This window comes from Aegilops tauschii, chromosome 6, assembly GCF_002575655.3.
Source record: "Aegilops tauschii subsp. strangulata cultivar AL8/78 chromosome 6, Aet v6.0, whole genome shotgun sequence".
Lineage (NCBI taxonomy): Eukaryota > Viridiplantae > Streptophyta > Magnoliopsida > Poales > Poaceae > Aegilops > Aegilops tauschii.
Genome location: NC_053040.3, coordinates 164,456,646 through 164,479,621, shown reverse-complemented (window position 1 = coordinate 164,479,621; position 22,976 = coordinate 164,456,646). Strand labels below are relative to the sequence as shown.

Genomic DNA, 22,976 nt, shown 5'->3' with positions numbered 1-22,976 from the left:
AAACACTAGCTCTTCCTGCTCGCTCTTAATGATCATGTTGTGCAAGATTTCACAGCAAGTCATGATCTCCCATATTTGATCTTTCGACTAGGTCTGAGCAGGGTACCGGACAAAAGCAAATCGAGATTAGAGCACACCAAATGCCCGCTCGACATCCTTCCTGCAAGCCTCCTGAACCTTCGCAAAGTGAGAGTTCTTGCCTCTTGGTACATGGTTCGAGATAGTCTTCACAAATGTGGACCATCTCAGATAGATGCCATCTGCTAGGTAGTATCCCTTATTGTAGTGCCGCCCATTGACCTCGAAGTTCACCGGAGGAGAATGGCCTTCAACAAGCTTGGCAAAGACAGGGGAACACTGCAGTACGTTGATGTCATTGTGAGTTCCTGGCATACCAAAGAAGGAGTGCCAAATCCATAGGTCGTGTGTGGCCACTGCCTCAAGTACCACACTGCAACCGCCTTTGGCGCCTTTGTACATCCCCTGCCAAGCAAATGGACAGTTTTTCCATTTCCAATGCATGTAGTCGATGCTTCCAAGCATCCCTGAAAATTCTCTTGTTGCATTCTGTGATAGGATCCGAGTAGTGTCTTCAGCATTGGATGATCGCAAATATTGCGGTCCAAACACTGCCACCACTGCCATGCGGAACTTGTAGAAACACTCAATGGTCGTGGACTCGGCCATGCGTCCATAGTCTTCCAGTGAATCACCGGGAGCTCCGTATGCAAGCATCCTCATAGCTGTCGTGCACTTTCTGGATTGAGGTGAATCCAAGTGTGACGGTGCAATCCTTCTTGCACTTGAAGTAGCTGTCGAACTTCTGGATGGAATTCACAATCCCGAGGAAGAGCTTTCGGCTCATCCGATAACGGCGCCAAAATACTTTGTTGCCTTGCAGTGGAGCGTCAGCGAAATAGTCGGAGTAGAGCAAGCAATAGCCTTCCAGTCGATGCCGATTCTTTGCCTTCATCCGACCCTGCGCCGAGCCACCTCGACGAGGCTTTGCATTGCTTGAGAGCAGGCTAGTCAGGGCGGCGAGGACCATGAGATGCTTTTTGTCCTGGGCGTCGGCTTCCTCCTCCAGCAGCGCCGCGAGCGCCTCCTCGTCGTCTGAGTACATCGCCGAGTAGACAAATCGCCGAATACTTGGCGGGCGTCGTAGGCGCGCAGCCACCAATATTCCAGCCCTGTGCGGCCGGAGCGCCGGAAAGCTCGCCCAGGAACGGGGTGGAGGATGCCGTGGCGGCACTCTCTTTCTTTTTCGGTGGGAATGGCCTATCAAGCGGCGGTAGGTGGGCGAGCGGCGCCGGGATCGGCAAGGCAGCGGGAGGGCGTGTGCGCACGGGGGAGGGGGGGGGACGGATCTGGACGTGCAAGATGCCGGGTTGGACCTGGGATCGCCTGGCCAAAAAACGGGCCGATCCGGCGGATTTCGACGTCACGGGGACGCGACTCGGTGGTTTTTTCGGCGCAAGCGCTAAAAAAGTCGCCCTGAGGGGTCTGTTGGGATGCGAGCGGAGATGCTCTAAAAGAACAAATGGCGAGCTGTAACTGGCAACTAATTACTCGAAATGCAGCGTCCGCCCAACTGGCCACCGGCAGGATCTACTGAACACGGCCTGGAATTTAGGAGGCGAGAGACGTGTGTTTTCAACGTGTACATCATTCTCAGTCAAGCTGGTTCACCGCAACGAGTACCAGGGACGCAAGTGGGTCGGATCTGATCGGATCGAGCCACATTGGTTAGCCGGGTGGGCCCACCTTAACTCATTTTAGCTGACAGCAATAGTCAACCCAGTGTCCACAAGTGAGGCACCAATCTCAACGGTTCTGAAAAAAGGTAAACCATCCATCAACAATGAACTTCAAACTAGATTAGCCATTTTTTCACAAACAAAGTAATCAACGGGTTACTTGGCATATGGCTTTGTAACTTTTGTTGTGGTTAACGAAGGCTGGGGCGTACTGTACCTGTACGCAAGTAAAGCCTGTGTGGAAAGGGAGCCGAAGCAACGGAAGGATCTCATTTGACCAGGTTAACTACTATTGGCCTCCTCAGTCAAACACAAAGCACAAAATCACTGTAGTACTATTAAAAAGAATCGCTTTCGCCCACGCCATTCGCGAGCACCGGCAGCCTCGCCTCGCGCTCACCTTTCTTTCACCTGCCCCCGTTTTTTGGGTCAAATCAAAAGCGCTGGGAGCCAAGAGCGAGCGAGCGAGCCAACCCAGAACCCAACCAAAATTTAAGACGCGAGCAGAGAGACAGAGAGAAAAAGAGAGTTAAGTCTTGCCGGCCCCATTGCCACGCCGCATCCAAATCTGCTGCCGGGACGACGCAAGGCATTTCTCTCTCCTCTTTCCGCTGCCTCGCTAGCTGTTTGCGCCGCGCACGTTAGCTGGACCGCGCTGCGCTGCCCCGCGCTCGGTGAGTGGGAGGAGAGAGAAGGCGCCCATGGTGATCCCCGTGTCCTAGCCGCCTGGCCCGGCGGTACAAGCCACCGAGGAGGCCCCTGGGAAAGGCGCGTGGGTTTTGTCAGGCGAGAGAGAGAGAGCGAGAGTCCCGCTGCTGGTGCTGGGGGAGCGGGTGGGGGATGGCGGCGGCCGCATTGGCCGGGCTCCTCGTCGCCCTCGCCGCGGCGACCGCGGGGGCCACCACCGAGTCCTCCGACGGTGAGCGCCTGCCTTCGCCTCCGCTTCCGATCCCGAGTTTTTTTTGTTGTTGATCTCTCGCGCGTGTGTCGGTGGGCGTGATAATTAACGATGCCTGGGTTCGCGCAGCCGCCGCTCTGGGGAATCTCTACACCTCCTGGAACAGCCCGCCGCAGCTGGCCGGCTGGTCGGCCGGCGGCGGCGGCGACCCCTGCGGCGCGGGGTGGCAGGGCGTCTCCTGCATCGGCTCGGGCGTCACCGAAATGTAAACATCCATCCTCGCATGCCTCGACCCGTTGATTTGTTTTTCTTTTCGGCCGGTGATTGATTTTTGCCAGTACTCCGTGCATCCTAAGCTTGTGCTTCTTGTCTCATATCCAACAGCAAGCTTGCGGGGACAGGTCTGAACGGCTCTCTGGGCTACGAGCTCTCCAATCTCTTCTCACTCAAAACATTGTGAGAGCTGACCACAACTCGCCCACTGTTCTCGTTTTTCTTCTTCTCTTTGTGCATCGTATTGACCCCCCCCCCCCCCCCCCCCCCCCCCCGTTCCATTACTTGCAGGGATTTGAGCAACAACCAAATTCAAGGTTCAATTCCTTACCAGCTGCCACCAAATCTCACATATCTGTATGTATCCTACCTGGCATAATCTGTTACTGCAATTTGTTTGTGTCGGTGGTTTCACTCTGAATGTGGTGATGTAGGAATCTGGCGACCAACAATTTCTCTGGCAATCTCCCATACTCCATATCCAACATGGCTTCGATTGAGTACCTGTAAGAAAATACGTTCCTCGCAACTTTTTCGGTTCTATATGCACGGGTGTGAATGTATCAGCATTCAGTTTTGCTGGCAATGTCTGATCGCGGTTAACCTTTCTATGCAGCAATCTCAGCCACAACTCACTGGCTCAACAAATAGGCGATTTGTTTGGAAACCTCAGTTCACTTTCAGAGTTGTAAGGCATCTTCAAACTCTGCTCTTTATTTGCAAACTATGAATTTGTAGGCAATTTTGTCATCCACGCACTTTTGGGATACTTCTTCCGCAACATGGCATCTATGTCTTCTGGAACCAATATAGTTCAAACTTCATTTTTTAAGAGCATAAATAATGTAAATTACTATAACTCATTTGCTGGCTTCACAGTTCATATGAAACCCTCTCAATCCACCAATAACTCCCATAGTCTCATCTCCCAGCATTTCAAAACAGAGATGATTAGGTAGTAGGGGTAGTGAAAGGATTGTACTGAGAAGGGATGGGTGCTCTCTGTGACAGGGTGGGAATGAGATACCTAATCATCTCTGTTTTGAAATGCACTTGTACCCTTCAAACATGTAATGGTCATAAAATCACCTTCTGGTTGGTACTGACGTACATACTCTTACCTTTAGTTCCATAAATCCATCTAATGCTATTTATACTGCATTACAGGGACGTGTCTTTCAACAAACTGACAGGGGATCTTCCAACTTCTATTGGCTCTCTATCAAATATTTCTAGTCTGTAAGTATTCAGTGATTTTCTTAAGAGCACAATTTGACTTTATGCTCAACTTTTTAGCCCTGGTTGCAACATTCTAACACATTTTGCAGCTATATGCAAAACAATCAGTTAACAGGTTCTGTCAATGTTCTAAGTGGTCTAGGCCTTACTACCCTGTAAGCGAGCTTTCAGGCGGCAATTTAACTATTTAACTCATCCTGTCGTTTGCTTGATAAAATGCTAACCTAGTTTTCATTTTTGACAGAAACATTGCAAACAACAATTTCAGTGGCTGGATACCAAAAGAATTCAGCTCAATCCCAGACGTGATGTATGTCCCAGAATGCTTACACCCCCCCGCCCCGAACTGTAGGCTTAGTAGATATCCTCGTTAAAACATTCTAATAACTTGTTGCAATTACAACAACTGTAGACTTAATGGAAACTCATTCCTGAATGGACCTGCTCCTCCACCACCACCTTTCATGCCACCACCCCCTAGAAGGCCGCGCAGTCGTCCTAACCGTTCTGGGGGAAGTGGAAATGCTCCAAAAGGCTCTGAGAGCTCCACTAGTCAAGGTGGCAAGAATGGTCTGCAGACAGCTTCTCTTGTGGGGATAATTGTTGGCTCAATACTTGCTGCTTTGTGTGTGCTTCTTCTTTTGGTATTATGCATTCGCAAATCTCGGAAAAGGAAGGATGATAGCAGCACAGAATCCAAAGATTTTGTAGGTCCACTATCAGTGAACATAGAGGAAGGTACTGCACTTTCTTATGCTGGCATGTTTTCTTGCTGCTGTATTTTACTAGTATAATCTTATGCTATTTTCAATCAGCTGAGATACTGCCGTTAGCTGATAAGGCAACCGTAAAATTGAGTGCTGTTTGATTGGGTCCGAAACCGGTGCATGTATCAGTAATGAAAATCATGTTCTTCTACCTTCATTAACCCAGTTTCACAGGCCAAGCCATATCATTTTAAGATAATTGAGTTCTGACCATCCGTAGAGCCTAAGTGTCATTTAGTGCCTTTTGCCTGCATAAACAAAACTCACATGGCACACTATGATTCACGATGCAACCTCCAGCACAAGGTAGCACATTACTAGCCTTTGGCATCAAGATCAGTTTAGTTCTGCAACTTGTTTTTGAGGCACGGCACTAAATCTAGTAGTGAAGAGCTTGAAATCTTGGATAGTCTGTAATATGCACTCAATAGATCTAATGGTAGCACATAAAAACTGCAAACCCTGTTCCCCTCGCCCCCTCCCCAATTTCGCTCATTTGATAATCTTCGGTATTTTAACTGAATTTATTGCACACTCGTTAGTCATAATTCAGATTTTTACCTTCCATCTGTGTTTTTGTTTTGTAGTATCTAACAGGGAAATCCCAGAGCAAGGTCTTGAAAATACGGCTATGAAAGTCCTGCCTGCTGAGAAAATGACTCCCGAGAGGGTTTATGGTAAAACTGGTTCTATGAGAAAGACAAAGGTTCCCATAACTGCGACACCTTACACCGTGGCTTCCCTCCAAGTTGCGACAAATAGCTTCTGTCAAGATTCCCTTCTGGGAGAGGGTTCACTTGGTCGTGTTTACAAGGCTGATTTCCCCAATGGAAAGGTAAAATATGCTTCCTGCCGTTTTAAATGAGTTATATAACCCTGCTGGAATTTAACAAGTCCTTGTTATACTCATAAACCTCAATTCGTGGGTGGCTGAATCAGCTCTATTCCCTTTTTTGCCAATTTGGAGTGCAAAACTATTTTATGCATTTTGAACTTGAGCATTATGAATATAGCAGATTATTCATTTACCATGGTTAATCGAATAAGAATTGGTTACACTGCCCAGGCGATTATTGTTTTCTAGCATGTTTACTATAAAATGCAGCAAATGTAAGAATATAAGAGGTTTTTAATACATACACCCTCTTCCTCTTTTCCCCCTCTGTAATGCTGTGCACTCCAGCTGAATTCTATGCCACTTTTGCAGATTATGGCTGTTAAGAAGGTAGACAGTGCCGCTATTTCCTTGCAGGAAGAAGATGATTTCCTTGAGGTTGTATCAAGTATGTCACGACTTAGGCATCCAAACATCGTGCCGCTTACAGGGTACTGTGTGGAGCATGCCCAAAGGCTTCTTGTTTATGAGTACATTGGAAATGCAACGCTGCATGATATGCTGCACTTCTCTGATGAGATGAGCAGAAGACTTACATGGAACATCCGTGTAAGAATAGCACTAGGCACTGCTCGGGCATTAGAGTAAGTTACTTTAATCCCTTGCTATTTCTGAAGGTTCTAGTGGATGACACATATAACGTTAACGTTTTCCAAACATTTGTATAGATACCTGCATGAGGTGTGCTTGCCCTCTGTTGTTCATAGAAATTTTAAGTCCGCAAACATCCTACTTGATGAAGAGCATAATGCACATTTATCTGACTGTGGGCTCGCTGCCTTGACACCCAATACCGAGAGACAGGCAAGTATCACAAATACATCCAAGTACCGAGATAGTTCTCAAATGGCACCTGTAGGTGTAACCTGCACTAACTACTTGGTTTGTCGTTCCAGGTTTCTACCGAAGTGGTTGGCTCATTTGGATACAGTGCCCCAGAGTTTTCCATGTCAGGAATTTATACTGTAAAGAGTGACGTGTACAGTTTTGGAGTAGTGATGCTAGAGCTATTGACCGGAAGGAAGCCACTAGACAGGTATATACCCTCTAGCTTCTATTCTGATCCTGTTGTGTTACACCTTATAATTAGTAAAATGACTTTTGAACGGCTGTTGCAGTTCTAGAGAGAGGTCAGAACAGTCTCTTGTTAGATGGGCTACGCCTCAGCTTCATGATATTGATGCACTTTCTAAGATGGTTGATCCAGCATTGAATGGAATGTACCCTGCGAAATCACTCTCTCGCTTTGCAGACATAATTGCACTCTGCGTTCAGGTACCATCTTTCTTTGGGATAGATACTCAGTTGTATCGTAGCATTTAATAGTTTATAAAAGAAGAAAAAACAGCCCTAATAGTTTGTTCGGATTCTTGCAATCTAACGTGGCTAATCTGATTAATATTGCAAGTACTAAATTACTTGCTCTATGTTTGAGTTGCTTCGATTTACAAAGCAAATTCATGTGTCATGAAGTTATCCTGGCTCATCTCTTAAAATTTGTTCTTGGCATATTTTGCCACATGTATTTCATGTCAGGGGCATATCCCAATACCTAATAATTGTTTCTGTGATTTCTTTGTGCAGCCGGAGCCAGAGTTCCGTCCTCCTATGTCCGAGGTTGTCCAGCAACTTGTGCGCCTGATGCAGAGGGCTAGCATAGTAAGGCGGCAATCAGGCGAGGAACTAGGGTTTTCTTACAGAGCTCCAGAACGTGAAGGAGATACGAGAGACATTTCCTTCTGAGCATTTTCTTCAATGGCAAAAGTGAAAAGAAGGTCTGAGGGTCAAATACAAGAATTGGGTGACTGCATATGAACTGGATACATGAGTTGTTCAGACGGTTGAGGATCAAATGAATTTGAGAAGATAATTTTGGTATTTACATTGTTCAATTATGCTCATTCTTCTCTTCATTTTGTTCGGGGTAGTCTACTTCACAGTTAAACTGTGTTCTCAAATCAAGGGTGTGTACAGCATGTTAGTCGGGGTAGAGAAAAGAAATGTTAATGCAACAGGATAACTTTGTTGGATGTCAAACAAGTACATACCTTTTACTTGGCACTGCGTTCCATCCTACGTCATGTTCTTACTGTATAGGCTAAAATTCCTATGATTATGCGACCTTTTGTAAGTAATTTATGGGAAAACTTTGATCTGTGTTTGTCCACCATGACATATAATACATGGAGCGAGCGATACCTCGGTATATGAACTATAAATCTCAATAACGTAGCAGCAGCAAGAATTGTTACATCTCTCTGGAGGTCCTAAGCTGCTGTTGCTAGCAGTGCTATTTAAATCCTCTTTGCCAATCATAGATACATTTGAGAAAAGCTATGCCAAAATCAAAGACCCCATGAAGATCTTGAGATGAGAAATGCAGGTACATACATACCCTCTAAGTCATCACCTATCCTTGTCCTGTATCAAGTTGCCGACCATCTTGGCAAGAGGCACGGTGCCCTTGGCCATGATCTCCAGCTTGGACGTGTTGGAAGCGTGCGCGAACAGCGAGAGCCCAAACATCAAGAGCTCAGGCAGGAACAGCCTCGACGAGAGGAAGCCGTGCCAGTAGTGCGGCTCGAGGTCGAAGAATGCGTTGAAGAACCGTCGTGTACCTTGGAGGTCCAGCTTGAGCAGGACGTCCATGCCGAAGCAGAAGAATTCCCTCTGCCGCCGCCTGTCCGTCGGCCACAGCTCCTTCCACACCTCGGCGGCGAGCGCGTCCCCGGCGATGCCGCCGTTGCCGGTGTCTAGAAACCGCACGATGGAGTCTGCCACGATGGGCGCGGTCGCCAATGTGCGCGCCACCATGTACCCTGTGGACGGATGCACCATCCCGGCCGTGCCGCCGATGCCCACCACCCTCTGCGGCAGCACGGGCAGCGGCCCGCCCATGGGGATCACGCAGCGCTCGTCCTCCTCGACGCTCCGGATGCGGATTCCCAGGTGCCTCAGCCGCGCGGCCATGCGCTCCTGGATGTCGTCCATGGAGAGCCCCGGGCGCGCGACCAGCGACGTCTCCTCGAGGAAGATCCTGGTGGGCGAGAAGGGCATGGCGTAGAGGAAGGTGGGCACGCGGCTGTTCCGCTCCTTGATCGCGGAGCCCTCGGGGAGGTGGGAGTCGCGCCAGTCCATGAAGAGCATCTTGTCGATGTCGAAGGGGTGCTCGTCGACCTCGGCGAGGATGCCGTAGGCGACCTGGTATCCCGGGTTGTAGGGCTTGTCGTACTGCACGAGGCAGCGGGAGAAGCCGGTGGCGTCGAGGACGACGGTGGCCGGGACGGCGACGCCGTCGTCGCAGATGAGGAGGGAGGAGGCCTCGTTGTGGACCACCTTGGCGACCTTGGCCTGGTGGAAGCGGACGCCGTGGGCGATGCAGCGGTCCATCATGGTGGACTTGAGCTTGCGGCGCGCGACGCGGGCGTAGGGGCGGTGGAGCGACTTGGAGGTGTGGTCGTCGATGAAGACGGAGGCGGAGGGCCAGACGGTGTCGAGGCAGTCGGAGAGGCCCATGGCCTCGAACTCGTCGACCCAGACGCCGTAGTTGTTGGGCCAGACGAGGCCCGGGGAGGGGTCGATGGAGACGACGGAGAGGCCCGCCTCGGCGACGCGCTGCGCCACGGCGAGCCCCGCGGGCCCGCCGCCCACGACGGCGAGGTCGACGGGCCGGGAGCGCGCCGGGTCGTAGCGGGGCAGGTCGAGGGAGAGCAGCTCGGGCCGCGGCGGCGGGGCCAGCGAGCGCAGCGCCTGCCCCGCGGACGCCGTGGCCCTGCAGACGATCGCCGCCCGCCCCGGCTGCGGGGCCGGCGGCGGCCTGCAGGCGTGGTGGGCGCGGAGGAGGAGGGCGGTGGTGGCCATGGGAGGTGGGGATTCGCTGCCGCGGCGTGGCCGTGTAATCCTGAGGCGATAAGCTACTTATTGTAGAGTGGGAGCTGAGGGCGGAGTGGTGTGGTGGGGGGAGCCACCACTGCCTGCCGTCCGTGGCCGTGGGTGGCGGATTCCACCGGGTAGATCCTGTGAAGGTGGTGCGAGCGTCGGGACAAGAGGTGGAGGGGAAACCCATCTCGGTTCCGCAGCCGCCAGCACAAAATACACATGGATATGCTTTTGTCTCTCTTCAAACCCTCCAAAATCCGTCGGAGCAGTGCGGCGCTAGAGCGGAAGCGGAGGATCTGAGAAATACTCCTACATGCGTGTTAGTTCGACATTGGCTGGGCTGAACGAGCAGTCCGTGTCAGGACGAGTGCGGACGGCAGCTTGAAATCGACATGATAGGCCGTGGTGAATTCCCAAAAAATCTTTACAGTATTTACTTCACAAAATACACCACATTTAGAGCAACTCCAACGGGCCGACCCAAACGGACGGCGCATTTGTCCGTTTGGGTCGGCCGCCCGCCCGGCGTCCGAACAGTTTTGCATTTGGGTCGGCAGTGCGCCCAACGCGCCGACCCATTTCATGTCCGCATTTAACTTTTAAATAAAAAAGACCCGCGGCCGATCGTGCCAGCGCCGGCATACTTTGTCGGCTTCAGAAAATACCACAGTTCATGCTGGCGCACTCGCCAGCCGGCCGGCACACATGCCAGCACACAAAAAAGGGTGGGACTTGAGTTCGACCATGCCATCGCGGCTCCCGTGGTCATGCCGGCACACCTGCCGGCATACAAAAAAGATGGCCCTCGCCGCCATAGATCACTCGTCGTCGAACTTGAGCATGTCGGTGTGACGCCCCCGATTTGACCGTACACTAATCATGCACGCAAATGTGTACGATCAAGGTCAGGGACTCACGGGAAGATATCACAACACAACTCTACAACATAAATAAGTCATACAAGCATCATAATACAAGCCAGGGGCCTCGAGGGCTCGAATACAAGTGCTCGATCATAGACGAGTCAGCGGAAGCAACAATATCTGAGTACAGACCTAAGTTAAACAAGTTTGCCTTAAGAAGGCTAGCACAACTGGGGTACAGATCGAACGAGGCGCAGGCCTCCTGCCTGGGATCCTCCTAACTACTCCTGGTCGTCGTCAGCGGCCTGCACGTAGTAGTAGGCACCTCCGGTGTCGTAGGAGTCGTCGTCGACGGTGGCGTCCGGCTCCTGGGCTCCAGCATCTGGTTGCGGCAACCAGGTAGAAAGGAAAGGGGGAAAAAGAGGGAGAAAGGCAACCGTGAGTACTCATCCAAAGTACTCGCAAGCAAGGAGCTACACTACATATGCATGGGTATATGTGTAAAGGGGCATATCAGTGGACTGAACTGCAGAATGCCAGAATAAAAGGGGGATAGCTAGTCCTGTCGAAGACTACGCTTCTGGTCATCTCCATCTTGCAGCATGTAGAAGAGAGTAGATTGAAGTCCTCCAAGTAGCATCGCATAGCATAATCCTACCCGACGATCCCCTCCTCGTCGCCCTGTTAGAGAGCGATCACCGGGTTGTATCTGGCACTTGGAAGGGTGTATTTTATTCAGTATCCAGTTCTAGTTGTCATAAGGTCAAGGTACAACTCCGGGTCGTCCTTTTACCGAGGGACACGACTATTCGAATAGATAAACTTCCCTGCAGGGGTGCACCACATAACCCAACACGCTCGATCCCATTTGGCCGGACACACTTTTCTGGGTCATGCCCGGCCTCGTAAGATCAACACGTCGCAGCCCCACCCAGGCTCAACAGAGAGGTCAGCACGCCGGTCTAAACCTATGCGCGCAGGGGTCTGGGCCCATCGCCCTATGCACACCTGCACGTTGCGTACGCGGCCGGAAGCAGACCTAGCCCCCTTAATACAAGCGCGAGCTTACGGTCCAATGCGGCGCGCGCCACTCAGTTGCTGACGTCAAAAGAGCTTCGGCTGATACCACGACGTCGGGATACCCATAACTACTCCCACATAGATGGTTAGTGCGTATAGACCAAATGGCCAGACTCAGATCAAATACCAAGATCTCGTTAAGCGTGTTAAGTAACCGCGAACGCCGACCAGGGCCAAGCCCACCTCTCACCTAGGTAGTCTCAACCTGCCCTGTCGCTCCGCCACAAAGATCCACTCGCGGGTACTCCTACGAGCCGACCCGACTTTAGTCATCTCATGTGTCATGTATATAGTATATAAGTATATACCCGTGATCACCGCCCAGGTGATCACGGCCCGATAGTATAGCACAGCAGACGGACAAGAATGTAGGGCCACTGATGGAAAACTAGCATCCTATACTAAGCATGTAGGATTGCAGGTACAGGTATCAATAGTAGTAGCAAGGATAGGCTATGCATCAGGATAGGATATCGAAAAGCAGTAACATGCTACACTAGTCTAATGCAAGCAGTATAGAGAAGCATAGGCGATATCTGGTGATCAAGGGGGGGGGGCTTGCCTGGTTGCTCTGGCAAGTAGGAGGGGTCGTCGACTCCGTAGTCGAACTGGGCAGCAGCAGTGTCGGTCTCGTAGTCTACTGGAGAGAAGAGGGGGAAGAAACAGTAAATACAATGCAAACATAAGCATGACGCGTGACATGACAATGAGTGGTGCTAGGTGTGTCCTAATGCGACAGTAGGTGGTACCGGCGAAGGGGGGGAACATCCGGGAGGTATTCCCGATGTTTCGCGTTTTCGGACAGACGGACCGGAGGGGGAAAGTTGCTAGTTCGATAGGTTAGGGAGGTGTGGTGGACGAACGGACTGCGTATTCGGATTCGTCTCGTCGTTCTGAGCAACTTTCATATAGAAAACATTTTCATCCGAGTTACGGTTTAAAAGATATGAATTTTCAAAGTTTATTTGAATTTCTGGAATTATTTGAATTAAGCAAAAAAATGAATTATGACGTCAGCATGAGGTAATGCTGACGTCAGCAGGTCAACAGGTCGGCTGACCAGTCAAACCAGACAGGTGGGTCCAGTGGGACCCACATGTCAGCCTCTGTTAGTCTAACAGTAATTTAAACTAAACTAACAGTCTAATTAGAGGGGTGGGCCCCATATGTCAGTGAGTGATTAGTTAATATAATTATTTTTATTTATAAAATAATTGCTAGACTAATTAACAGAAGGGGGGGCCCATATGTCAGTGGCTGGGCCTGCCCAGTCAGCACGTTGACTGGGTTGACCCAGTCAACGGGGCCCACGGGGCCCACTGGCAGTGGCACTGGGATGGCCCCAGGCCAACCACGTCGGCGGCCGGCGCCGGAGCAACTCCGACGAGCCCAACGCGGCGGCGCGGCTCGGGAGGGGCGCGGGTTTCGCGCACAGGGGGTCTGCGGGGTCGTGGCTGGGCGCGTTCGACGCGGCTCGGCGCCGCGCGTCCAACGGTGGTGGCCGGAGTGGCTGGTACGGGCGGGGGCGAGCGCTACGAGCTCGCCGGCGGCGAGGTGCTTCGGGCTGGGGCGGGTGCGGCGTTAGAGCGCGCGAGCGGCCGAACTAACTAGCTAGGCGGGTGCGGCACGATGCGGTCGAGCTAAAGGGCCTACGCCCATGACCAAATGGTCACCGGAGACCCGCCGGCGGTGAGCTCCGCGGCGCGGCGTTCGGGCGCGCGTGGGGAAGAAGCTAGGGGGCGCGCGAGAGAGAAAGGACAGGGGAGGAGGGGGGAGAGGCTCACCGCGCGGCACACGGAGGCCGGTGAGAGGCTTAGGAGCAGCAGGTCGGCGCCGGGGAAGAAGGGGGTCGCCGGCGTCCGAAGTTGAAGACGAGCTCGGTGTGCTCGTTGTAGGGGCTCCGGTCTCCAACGGGCTGCACCAGACGAAGCAGCGGGCGACGGCGGTCCTTGGAGACAACGTGGGGCGGCGAGGTGGGCACGGTGGCCGTGTGAACGACGGTGAACGGCGGCGACCGCGTCGGGCGTGGGGAAGGAGAGAGCGGCGCGGATCTGGTGGGGGGGGGAAGAGAGAGGCGCAGGGGCCGAGAGGTGAGCGGGGGTGAGTGGGAGAGAGGCCCGAGGAGGCGGGGGGGGGGGGGGGTGCTGGCGCCCTTATCCTCCCCGTCGCCGGCGAGGGGGTGCGGCGGGGACTGCCCCTGTTCCGACCCCGGTCGGGGGAACAGGGAAGGGGGCGAGTGGGAGAGGTGGGCTGGGCCGGGGGTCGGCCAAGTCGGGCCAGGGGTCCAGTGGGGGGGAGGGCCTTCTCCTTTTTTTCTTTTTTCTTTGCCTGTTCTGTTTTCTGTTGTATTTTCTTTTTATTTATTTATTTTCTTTTCTGTTTTATTTCATTTAAAAGTATTTAGGTATTTTATAAAAATGTGTTTTCTCCACCATAATTACCAGTGTATTATTTGGCACCCACCGAACATTTTTGTTTAAATTTTTGAAAACTTTTATTTTCCACTTTGATTTTAATTGAAGTTTGAACTAGGAGTTTGAAAAGAAATGTGATGCAATTGTGATCAAGCCCTGTTTAGCAACATGATTAGCTTAATCTCAGAGAGTTACTGTAGCATGATTCTCGGGGTGTTACAAATCTCCTCCACTACAAGAAATCTCGTCCCGAGATTTAGGAGGTAGAAGGAAACAGTGCGGGGTATTCTTCGCGCAGACGATCCTCTCGTTCCCAAGTGGCCTCATCTTCAGAATGGTGCGACCACTGGACTTTGAGAAACTTGATCGCCTTCTGACGTGTGCGGCGTTCAGCTTGGTCGAGAATGCGGACCGGATGCTCCTTATAGGAGAGGTCTTGCTGCAATTCGAGCACTTCATGATCCACAGCTCGGATTGGGTCCTTGAAGCAACGGCGGAGCTGCGACACATGGAACACATCGTGAACCTGAGAAAGGTTCGGCGGTAGCTCCAGTTGGTATGCCACTTTTCCACGCCTTTCGAGAATAGTGAATGGGCCAATATAGCGAGGAGCTAGTTTGCCCTTGATCCCGAAGCGGTGAGCACCCTTCATAGGTGTGACTCGAAGATAAGCCTTTTCGCCAGGTTGATAGACCATGTCTTTATGATGACGGTCATACTGACTCTTCTGACGTGACTGAGCAGTCTTGAGATTCTCACGAATAATGCGGACTTGTTCTTCGGCATCTTGGATAATATCCGGACCGAAGAGTGGACGTTCCCCAGTTTCTGACCAGTTCAGAGGGGTTCAGCACTTTCGTCCATACAACACTTCGAAGGGGGCCATCTTCAGACTAGCTTGATAGCTATTATTATAAGAGAACTCAGCATACGGGAGAGATTCCTCCCATTTCTTGCCGAAGGAAATAACGCAAGCTCGAAGCATGTCTTCGAGAACTTGATTGACGCGTTCAACTTGTCCTTGCGATTGAGGATGAAACGCAGTACTGAATGACAGATGAGTTCCCATAGCTTCTTGGAAACTTGCCCAGAATCTTGAAGTGAATAAGCTGCCACGGTCTGAGCTGATAACCAATGGAATACCGTGGAGTGAAACAATCCTGGACATATAGAGCGTTGCCAACTGGCTAGCAGTGATCGTTTCTTTGACTGCCAGAAAATGTGCAACTTTGGAAAGTCGGTCAATGACGACAAGAATAGCATCATTACCTTTCTGTGATTTGGGAAATCCAGTGATGAAGTCCATCTCAACATGGTCCCATTTCCATTCAGGAATAGAGATAGGTTGCAGAGTTCCAGCAGGCCTTTGATGTTCTGCTTTGATACGACGGCAAACGTCACACTCAGCAACATAACGAGCAATGGCTTGCTTCATATTAGACCACCAGAATCTCTGACGGATGTCTTGGTACATCTTTGTACTACCAGGATGGATACATAGAGGCGTATCATGAGCTTCTTTCATAACTTCCTGTGTCATATCCAGGTTTTTCTCTGCACATGGCACCACTAGGCGGCCCTTGAAGTATAAGGTGCCATCTTCAGCAATGGTGAAGAATGAGGGCTTTCCTTCTGCGAGGTAGCGCTTAATCTTGTGGGCTTCAGAGTCATACTTCTGTAGCCTTTTGATGCTATCCACGAGATCTGGTTTAGCAACTAGGGTATTGAGGGAACCCTGGGTAACAACGTGGAGGTTCACCGTGCCAAACTCCTTAGGAGTGGGAGCGAGTGCACCCGGAGGAACAATATGGAGGTTTAGCTTCCTGAATTCTTCAACAAGCGAGGGCTGAACTTTGTGAACCTGGAGGTGGTTGCAGTAAGACTTGCGGCTCAAGGCATCAGCCATTACATTAGCCTTGCCTGGCGTATAGGAAATACCCAAGTCAAAGTCTGCAACAAGCTCCATCCATCTCTGTTGACGGAGGTTCAGATCTGGCTGAGTAAACAGATATTTCAGACTTTGGTGGTCAGTGAAGATCTCGCAACGATTACCGAGAAGGTAATGTCGCCACTGCTTCAGCACATGAATGACAGCAGCAAGTTCGAGGTCGTGAACTGGGTAGTTCTCTTCGTGAGGGCGCAATTGTCGAGAGGCATAAGCAATCACTTTGCGGTCTTGCATTAGGACACAGCCTAATCCTTGACGGGAAGCGTCGCAGTAAATGACAAAGTCCTTCTTAGTATCAGGTGGAGCTAGAACTGGAGCAGAAGTCAACTTGTCTTTGAGTGCCTGGAAACTTTCCTGACACTTGTCTGTCCATTGGAACTTGACACCCTTATGCAATAGGTTAGTTAGAGGCCTGGCGATCTTAGAGAAGTTCTCGACGAATCGACGGCAATAGCTGGCGAGACCGAGAAAACTTCTGACTTGCTTAACGTTCTTGGGAGGAGTCCAATCAAGAATAGCCTGAACTAGCTCGGGGTTGACGGCAATACCATCCTTAGAGATGACATGCCCAAGATAGGTTACTTCCGGTAGCCAGAATTCACATTTGGAGAACTTGGCATATAGTTGATGTTCTTGTAGCTTTTCCAGCACAAGTCGAAGATGTTCAGCATGTTCTTCTTCGTTCTTGGAGAATACCAGGATATCATCCAGATAAACCACGACGAACTTGTCGAGGTAATCCATGAATATATAGTTCATCAGACGAGAGAAGGTGGCTGGAGCATTGGTTAAACCGAAAGACATGACGGTGTACTCGTATGAACCATAGCGAGTCACGAAGGCGGTCTTTGGGATATCCTCTTCGCGAACACGGATCTGATGGTAGCCCAACCTCAAGTCGAGCTTAGAGAACACTGACGAACCCGCCAGCTGATCATACAGATCATTGATCCGAGGAAGAGGGTATTTATTCCGAATGGTAGCTTAGTTTATAGGACGGTAGTCTTGAACTAACCGGTTTGTCCCATCCTTCTTCTTGACAAAGAGGGAAGGTGCTCCCCAAGGAGAGCAACTTGGGCGAATGAATCCTTTGCGAAGAGATTTGTCGATTTCCTCCTTAAGCTCAAGGAGTTCATGCGGCGGCATTTTGTAGGGTCGCTTGGCTATAGGAGTGGTGCCTGGTTTCAAGTCGATGATGAATTCGACAGCTCTAGCAGGGGGAATCCCTGGAAGTTCTTCAGGGAAGACGTCGAGGAATTCACGCACGACGGGAATGTTTTCAATGCCCTCGAGTGGTGCAGCGTTCAATGCATTCAATGCATAGAGCCTTGCCTTGGCATTTTGCACCAGATGAGCTTGGTAAGCAACTATTTCATCTGAAGGGTGTAGCAGATGGACGGTCTTAGTGGCGCAAACTATAGAAGCAGTATGCGCTTTCAACCAATCCATACCCAAAATGAGGTCGATGTTAGACGTCTTCAGGATAATGGGAGAGGCATAGAATTCCAGCCCTTCGATTTCCACGGGGACATCGATGCCAACCAAGGAGGTTTGACACTGTCCCACGGGGGTTTTGACCAATACAGAGGTGTTCATCTCCTCACATTTAACGTCGTGCTTGTATGCAAAATCTTCTGACATGAATGAATGCGATGCACCTGTATCGAATAAAACGGATGCTGGTACTGAATTTACGAGGAGTGTACCCATCACAGTAGCAGGCTGGTCTTGAGCTTCGTTGAGATCAACGTGGTTGGCATGAGCACGACCATAAGACTTAGCATTGTTGTTGCGGGGCTGATTGTTACCACGGCCAGTTGCTGGGAGGGCAAGTTGATTCTGATTCTGATGGCAGTCCCTGGCACGGTGACCTGGTTGTCCACACTTGTAGCACAGACCATTATTGGGAGTGGGAACAGGAGCTTGGGATGGTGGAGCTGGAAGTCTTGACTGCCTAGAGGGTGGTGGAGGCAGACGAGGTGCAGCATAGGTCTGCCTTGGGGCAGATGCATTTGGACGGTACATGCTGTTCGGGATCCATATCTTACGCTTCTGTGCGGGCGAGCCCGAAGATGAGCCCGTGTCACAGTTGCGCCTGTGAGAGCTCTGGTATTCCTGCAGACCAGTTTCGACATTGATGGCCTTGTTCACCAAGGTGGCGAAATCAGCAAAGTCATGCACTAGAAGTGCGAGCTTGATGTCAGCTTGAAGGCCATCACGGAACTTCTCCTGTCTGCGTGCATCAGTTGCAATGTCTTCTTCAGCATAGCGGGACAAGTCCAGGAACTCCCGCTGATAAGCTTCGACAGTTTTGTTGCCTTGGGTGAGGTTGCCGAACTCACGCTTCTTCCGGTCCATGACTCCTTGAGGAATGAAGCGGGCACGGAAAGCAGCTTGGAAGTCTGGCCATGTGATGATTGTTCCAGCTGGCAGAGTACGCCTGTGGCTGTCCCACCATTGAGCTGCGGGTCCCTTCAAGAAGAAGGAAGCAAAGGTGACATAGCTGGCAGGGGCTACATCAGCAGACTCCATCTCATAGGTGATGTCACGGAGCCAGTCATCAGCATCCAGGGGCTGAGTTGAGCTGCGGTAGATGGTTGGGTTGAGGCGTATGAAATCTTGAAGAGTCACTTGAGCTGGCTGCTGGTTCATATTGGGGCGAGGAAACTGAGCCATCATATTTTCCATGAATTGGCGGTTCAGTTCAAACTGTTGGATCATACCAGCCATGTACTCAGGTGGTGGTGGGGCATTGCCACCACGACCACCTGGTCTAACCATCCTGCTGATATATAACAGGGGTAGTTCAGCATTGAGAAATTTGCAATGACAAGAATCATTCATGATGAAACATGCATAAAGAAAGGAGCACGATAGCTACTACATAGTAGTCGGCATAGCTTACAAAAGGGGTCATGCATAGAGTTCAGTACACAGAGTTCAGTACATAGACTAAACATCATAGGCGGCACACAGGCTCGCGGCGAATGCATCTAACACTGCAAGCAAGCCTACATCAGTCCCAAGAGGTACCGTGGAGGTAATCGTAGCCCGACAGCTGGTAGTGAGGCAACGGATAGCCCTCCACGTCAGCAGACTGGGGGCCGCGGATACTCAGGTGTAGAGCCCGACGTTCAGGTGGCAGAAGAGGACCAAGTGCGGGAGAGTAGCCTCCCACCTCTGACCAACCGACACCGTGGGGCATCACGGTCCTGGCTGGGTAGATCGCAGTACGTGGTACCTGTCCAGACCGGACAAAGGGGTGCAGCAGCGTCAGAGCACGGTAAAGGTGCTGACGGGTGGTGTACATCTCGTGGCGAAGAGCTCGGTTAGCTCGATCCAGCCCATCAGCATGCAGAACCAGGTGCTGATGGTAGAAGGGCTCTCGGGTGACAGTGGAGTAGGCAGCAGTATAGTATCCCTCCGCACCAACATCAGATGCGATAGCAATGTGCCTGAAAGGGGAGGTGTCCAACTCCTGATACTCTCCACGAAGACGTGTCAGAGCAGCATAGGCAGCATCGTGGACAGCCATATCGATGGTCACACCAACACCATGTGCGGTGTGCAGCACAGTAGTGGAGTCGTACTCCCGAGAGTAGAGGTGGACGATGGCACGGTACTGCTCCTGGTTAAAGTCCTGGTACTCCTCGTAGACGGTGTACTCAGGGTGCCAGCGATAACCCAGATAGGTCATCATCTCAGCTAGCACCGCAGATGATCCCGAGGCACCAATGGCCATCGTGTGGCGAACGACCTGCCTCGTGGGTTCCATCTGAAAGCAAAGACGTTTCAAAGGAGTCAAATGACAGTGTGTGAATTGTTCAAAATACTACTCTAAGAAACAACTATGGTTTATCCAACTTTGGGGTGAACGCGGTCACGGGATCCTAGTGTTAAAGTTAGTAAATTCGTTTAACCCGAGTAGAAGAGAGTTCAGAGTCCCAGAGTAAAGGTCGAGGAGTAAAAGATACTAGTACCACCCAATGGCGACGTGGGCCCGTAAGACACACAACCATGTTAGTAAAAGTTTTGTAATGTCTAGACTCGACTTCGGCCAAGGAGTGTGGAAAGGGGGATTCCTACAGGCAGTCGGCTCTGATACCAACTTGTGACGCCCCCGATTTGACCGTACATTAATCATGCACGCAAATGTGTACGATCAAGGTCAGGGACTCACGGGAAGATATCACAACACAACTCTACAACATAAATAAGTCATACAAGCATCATAATACAAGCCAGGGGCCTCGAGGGCTCGAATACAAGTGCTCGATCACAGACGAGTCAGCGGAAGCAACAATATCTGAGTACAGACCTAAGTTAAACAAGTTTGCCTTAAGAAGGCTAGCACAAACTGGGGTACAGATCGAACGAGGCGCAGGCCTCCTGCCTGGGATCCTCCTAACTACTCCTGGTCGTCGTCAGCGGCCTGCACGTAGTAGTAGGCACCTCCGGTGTCGTAGGAGTCGTCGTCGACGGTGGCGTCCGGCTCCTGGGCTCCAGCATCTGGTTGCGGCAACCAGGTAGAAAGGAAAGGGGGAAAAAGAGGGAGAAAGGCAACCGTGAGTACTCATCCAAAGTACTCGCAAGCAAGGAGCTACACTACATATGCATGGGTATGTGTAAAGGGGCATATCAGTGGACTGAACTGCAGAATGCCAGAATAAAAGGGGGATAGCTAGTCCTGTCGAAGACTACGCTTCTGGTCATCTCCATCTTGCAGCATGTAGAAGAGAGTAGATTGAAGTCCTCCAAGTAGCATCGCATAGCATAATCCTACCCGGCGATCCCCTCCTCGTCGCCCTGTTAGAGAGCGATCACCGGGTTGTATCTGGCACTTGGAAGGGTGTATTTTATTCAGTATCCAGTTCTAGTTGTCATAAGGTCAAGGTACAACTCCGGGTCGTCCTTTTACCGAGGGACACGGCTATTCGAATAGATAAACTTCCCTGCAGGGGTGCACCACATAACCCAACACGCTCGATCCCATTTGGCCGGACACACTTTTCTGGGTCATGCCCGGCCTCGTAAGATCAACACGTCGCAGCCCCACCCAGGCTCAACAGAGAGGTCAGCACGCCGGTCTAAACCTATGCGCGCAGGGGTCTGGGCCCATCGCCCTATGCACACCTGCACGTTGCGTACGCGGCCGGAAGCAGACCTAGCCCCCTTAATACAAGCGCGAGCTTACGGTCCAATGCGGCGCGCGCCACTCAGTTGCTGACGTCAAAAGAGCTTCGGCTGATACCACGACGTCGGGATACCCATAACTACTCCCACATAGATGGTTAGTGCGTATAGACCAAATGGCCAGACTCAGATCAAATACCAAGATCTCGTTAAGCGTGTTAAGTAACCGCGAACGCCGACCAGGGCCAGGCCCACCTCTCACCTAGGCAGTCTCAACCTGCCCTGTCGCTCCGCCACAAAGATCCACTCGCGGGTACTCCTACGAGCCGACCCGACTTTAGTCATCTCATGTGTCATGTATATAGTATATAAGTATATACCCGTGATCACCGCCCAGGTGATCACGACCCGATAGTATAGCACAGCAGACGGACAAGAATGTAGGGCCACTGATGGAAAACTAGCATCCTATACTAAGCATGTAGGATTGCAGGTACAGGTATCAATAGTAGTAGCAAGGATAGGCTATGCATCAGGATAGGATATCGAAAAGCAGTAACATGCTACACTACTCTAATGCAAGCAGTATAGAGAAGCATAGGCGATATCTGGTGATCAAGGGGGGGGGGGGCTTGCCTGGTTGCTCTGGCAAGTAGGAGGGGTCGTCGACTCCGTAGTCGAACTGGGCAGCAGCAGTGTCGGTCTCGTAGTCTACCGGAGAGAAGAGGGGGAAGAAATAGTAAATACAATGCAAACATAAGCATGACGATGCGTGACATGACAATGAGCGGTGCTAGGTGTGTCCTAATGCGACAGTAGGTGGTACCGGCGAAGGGGGGGAACATCCGGGAGGTATTCCCGATGTTTCGCGTTTTCGGACAGACGGACCGGAGGGGGAAAGTTGCTAGTTCGATAGGTTAGGGAGGTGTGGTGGACGAACGGACTGCGTATTCGGATTCGTCTCGTCGTTCTGAGCAACTTTCATATAGAAAACATTTTCATCCGAGTTACGGTTTAAAAGATATGAATTTTCAAAGTTTATTTGAATTTCTGGAATTATTTGAATTAAGCAAAAAAAATGAATTATGACGTCAGCATGAGGTAATGCTGACGTCAGCAGGTCAACAGGTCGGCTGACCAGTCAAACCAGACAGGTGGGTCCAGTGGGACCCACATGTCAGCCTCTGTTAGTCTAACAGTAATTTAAACTAAACTAACAGTCTAATTAGAGGGGTGGGCCCCATATGTCAGTGAGTGATTAGTTAATATAATTATTTTTATTTATAAAATAATTGCTAGACTAATTAACAGAAGGGGGGGCCCATATGTCAGTGGCTGGGCCTGCCCAGTCAGCACGTTGACTGGGTTGACCCAGTCAACGGGGCCCACGGGGCCCACTGGCAGTGGCACTGGGGTGGCCCCAGGCCAGCCACGTCGGCGGCCGGTGCCGCAGCAACTCCGACGAGCCCAACGCGGCGGCGCGGCTCGGGAGGGGCGCGGGTTTCGCGCACAGGGGGTCTGCGGGGTCGTGGCTGGGCCCGTTCGACGCGGCTCGGCGCCGCGCGTCCAACGGTGGTGGCCGGAGTGGCTGGTACGGGCGGGGGCGAGCGCTACGAGCTCGCCGGCGGCGAGGTGCTTCGGGCTGGGGCGGGTGCGGCGTTAGAGCGCGCGAGCGGCCGAACTAACTAGCTAGGCGGGTGCGGCACGATGCGGTCGAGCTAAAGGGCCTACGCCCATGACCAAATGGTCACCGGAGACCCGCCGGCGGTGAGCTCCGCGGCGCGGCGTTCGGGCGCGCGTGGGGAAGAAGCTAGGGGGCGCGCGAGAGAG

At 51.5% G+C, this 22,976-nt stretch overlaps 2 protein-coding genes across 2 annotated transcripts; one reads left to right on the top strand and one right to left on the bottom strand.

Moving 5' to 3' along the window:
• Positions 1-2,219: 2,219 nt before the first annotated feature.
• On the top strand, positions 2,220-7,883 carry LOC109754597 (protein STRUBBELIG-RECEPTOR FAMILY 8). The gene is made up of 16 exons (XM_020313511.3): positions 2,220-2,676; positions 2,785-2,920; positions 3,040-3,111; positions 3,220-3,285; positions 3,363-3,434; positions 3,545-3,616; positions 4,096-4,167; positions 4,257-4,322; positions 4,412-4,477; positions 4,580-4,905; positions 5,522-5,769; positions 6,142-6,413; positions 6,498-6,633; positions 6,726-6,865; positions 6,948-7,104; positions 7,414-7,883. Exons 1-16 carry the CDS (start codon positions 2,598-2,600, stop codon positions 7,570-7,572), a joined length of 2,139 nt encoding a protein of 712 aa, XP_020169100.1. The 5' UTR covers positions 2,220-2,597; the 3' UTR covers positions 7,573-7,883.
• Positions 7,884-7,964: 81 nt separating this feature from the next.
• LOC109754598 (lycopene beta cyclase, chloroplastic) lies at positions 7,965-9,961 on the bottom strand. The gene has a single exon (XM_020313513.4). The coding sequence runs from the start codon at positions 9,688-9,690 to the stop codon at positions 8,236-8,238; it is 1,455 nt and encodes a 484-aa protein (XP_020169102.1). The 5' UTR covers positions 9,691-9,961; the 3' UTR covers positions 7,965-8,235.
• Positions 9,962-22,976: the final 13,015 nt, after the last annotated feature.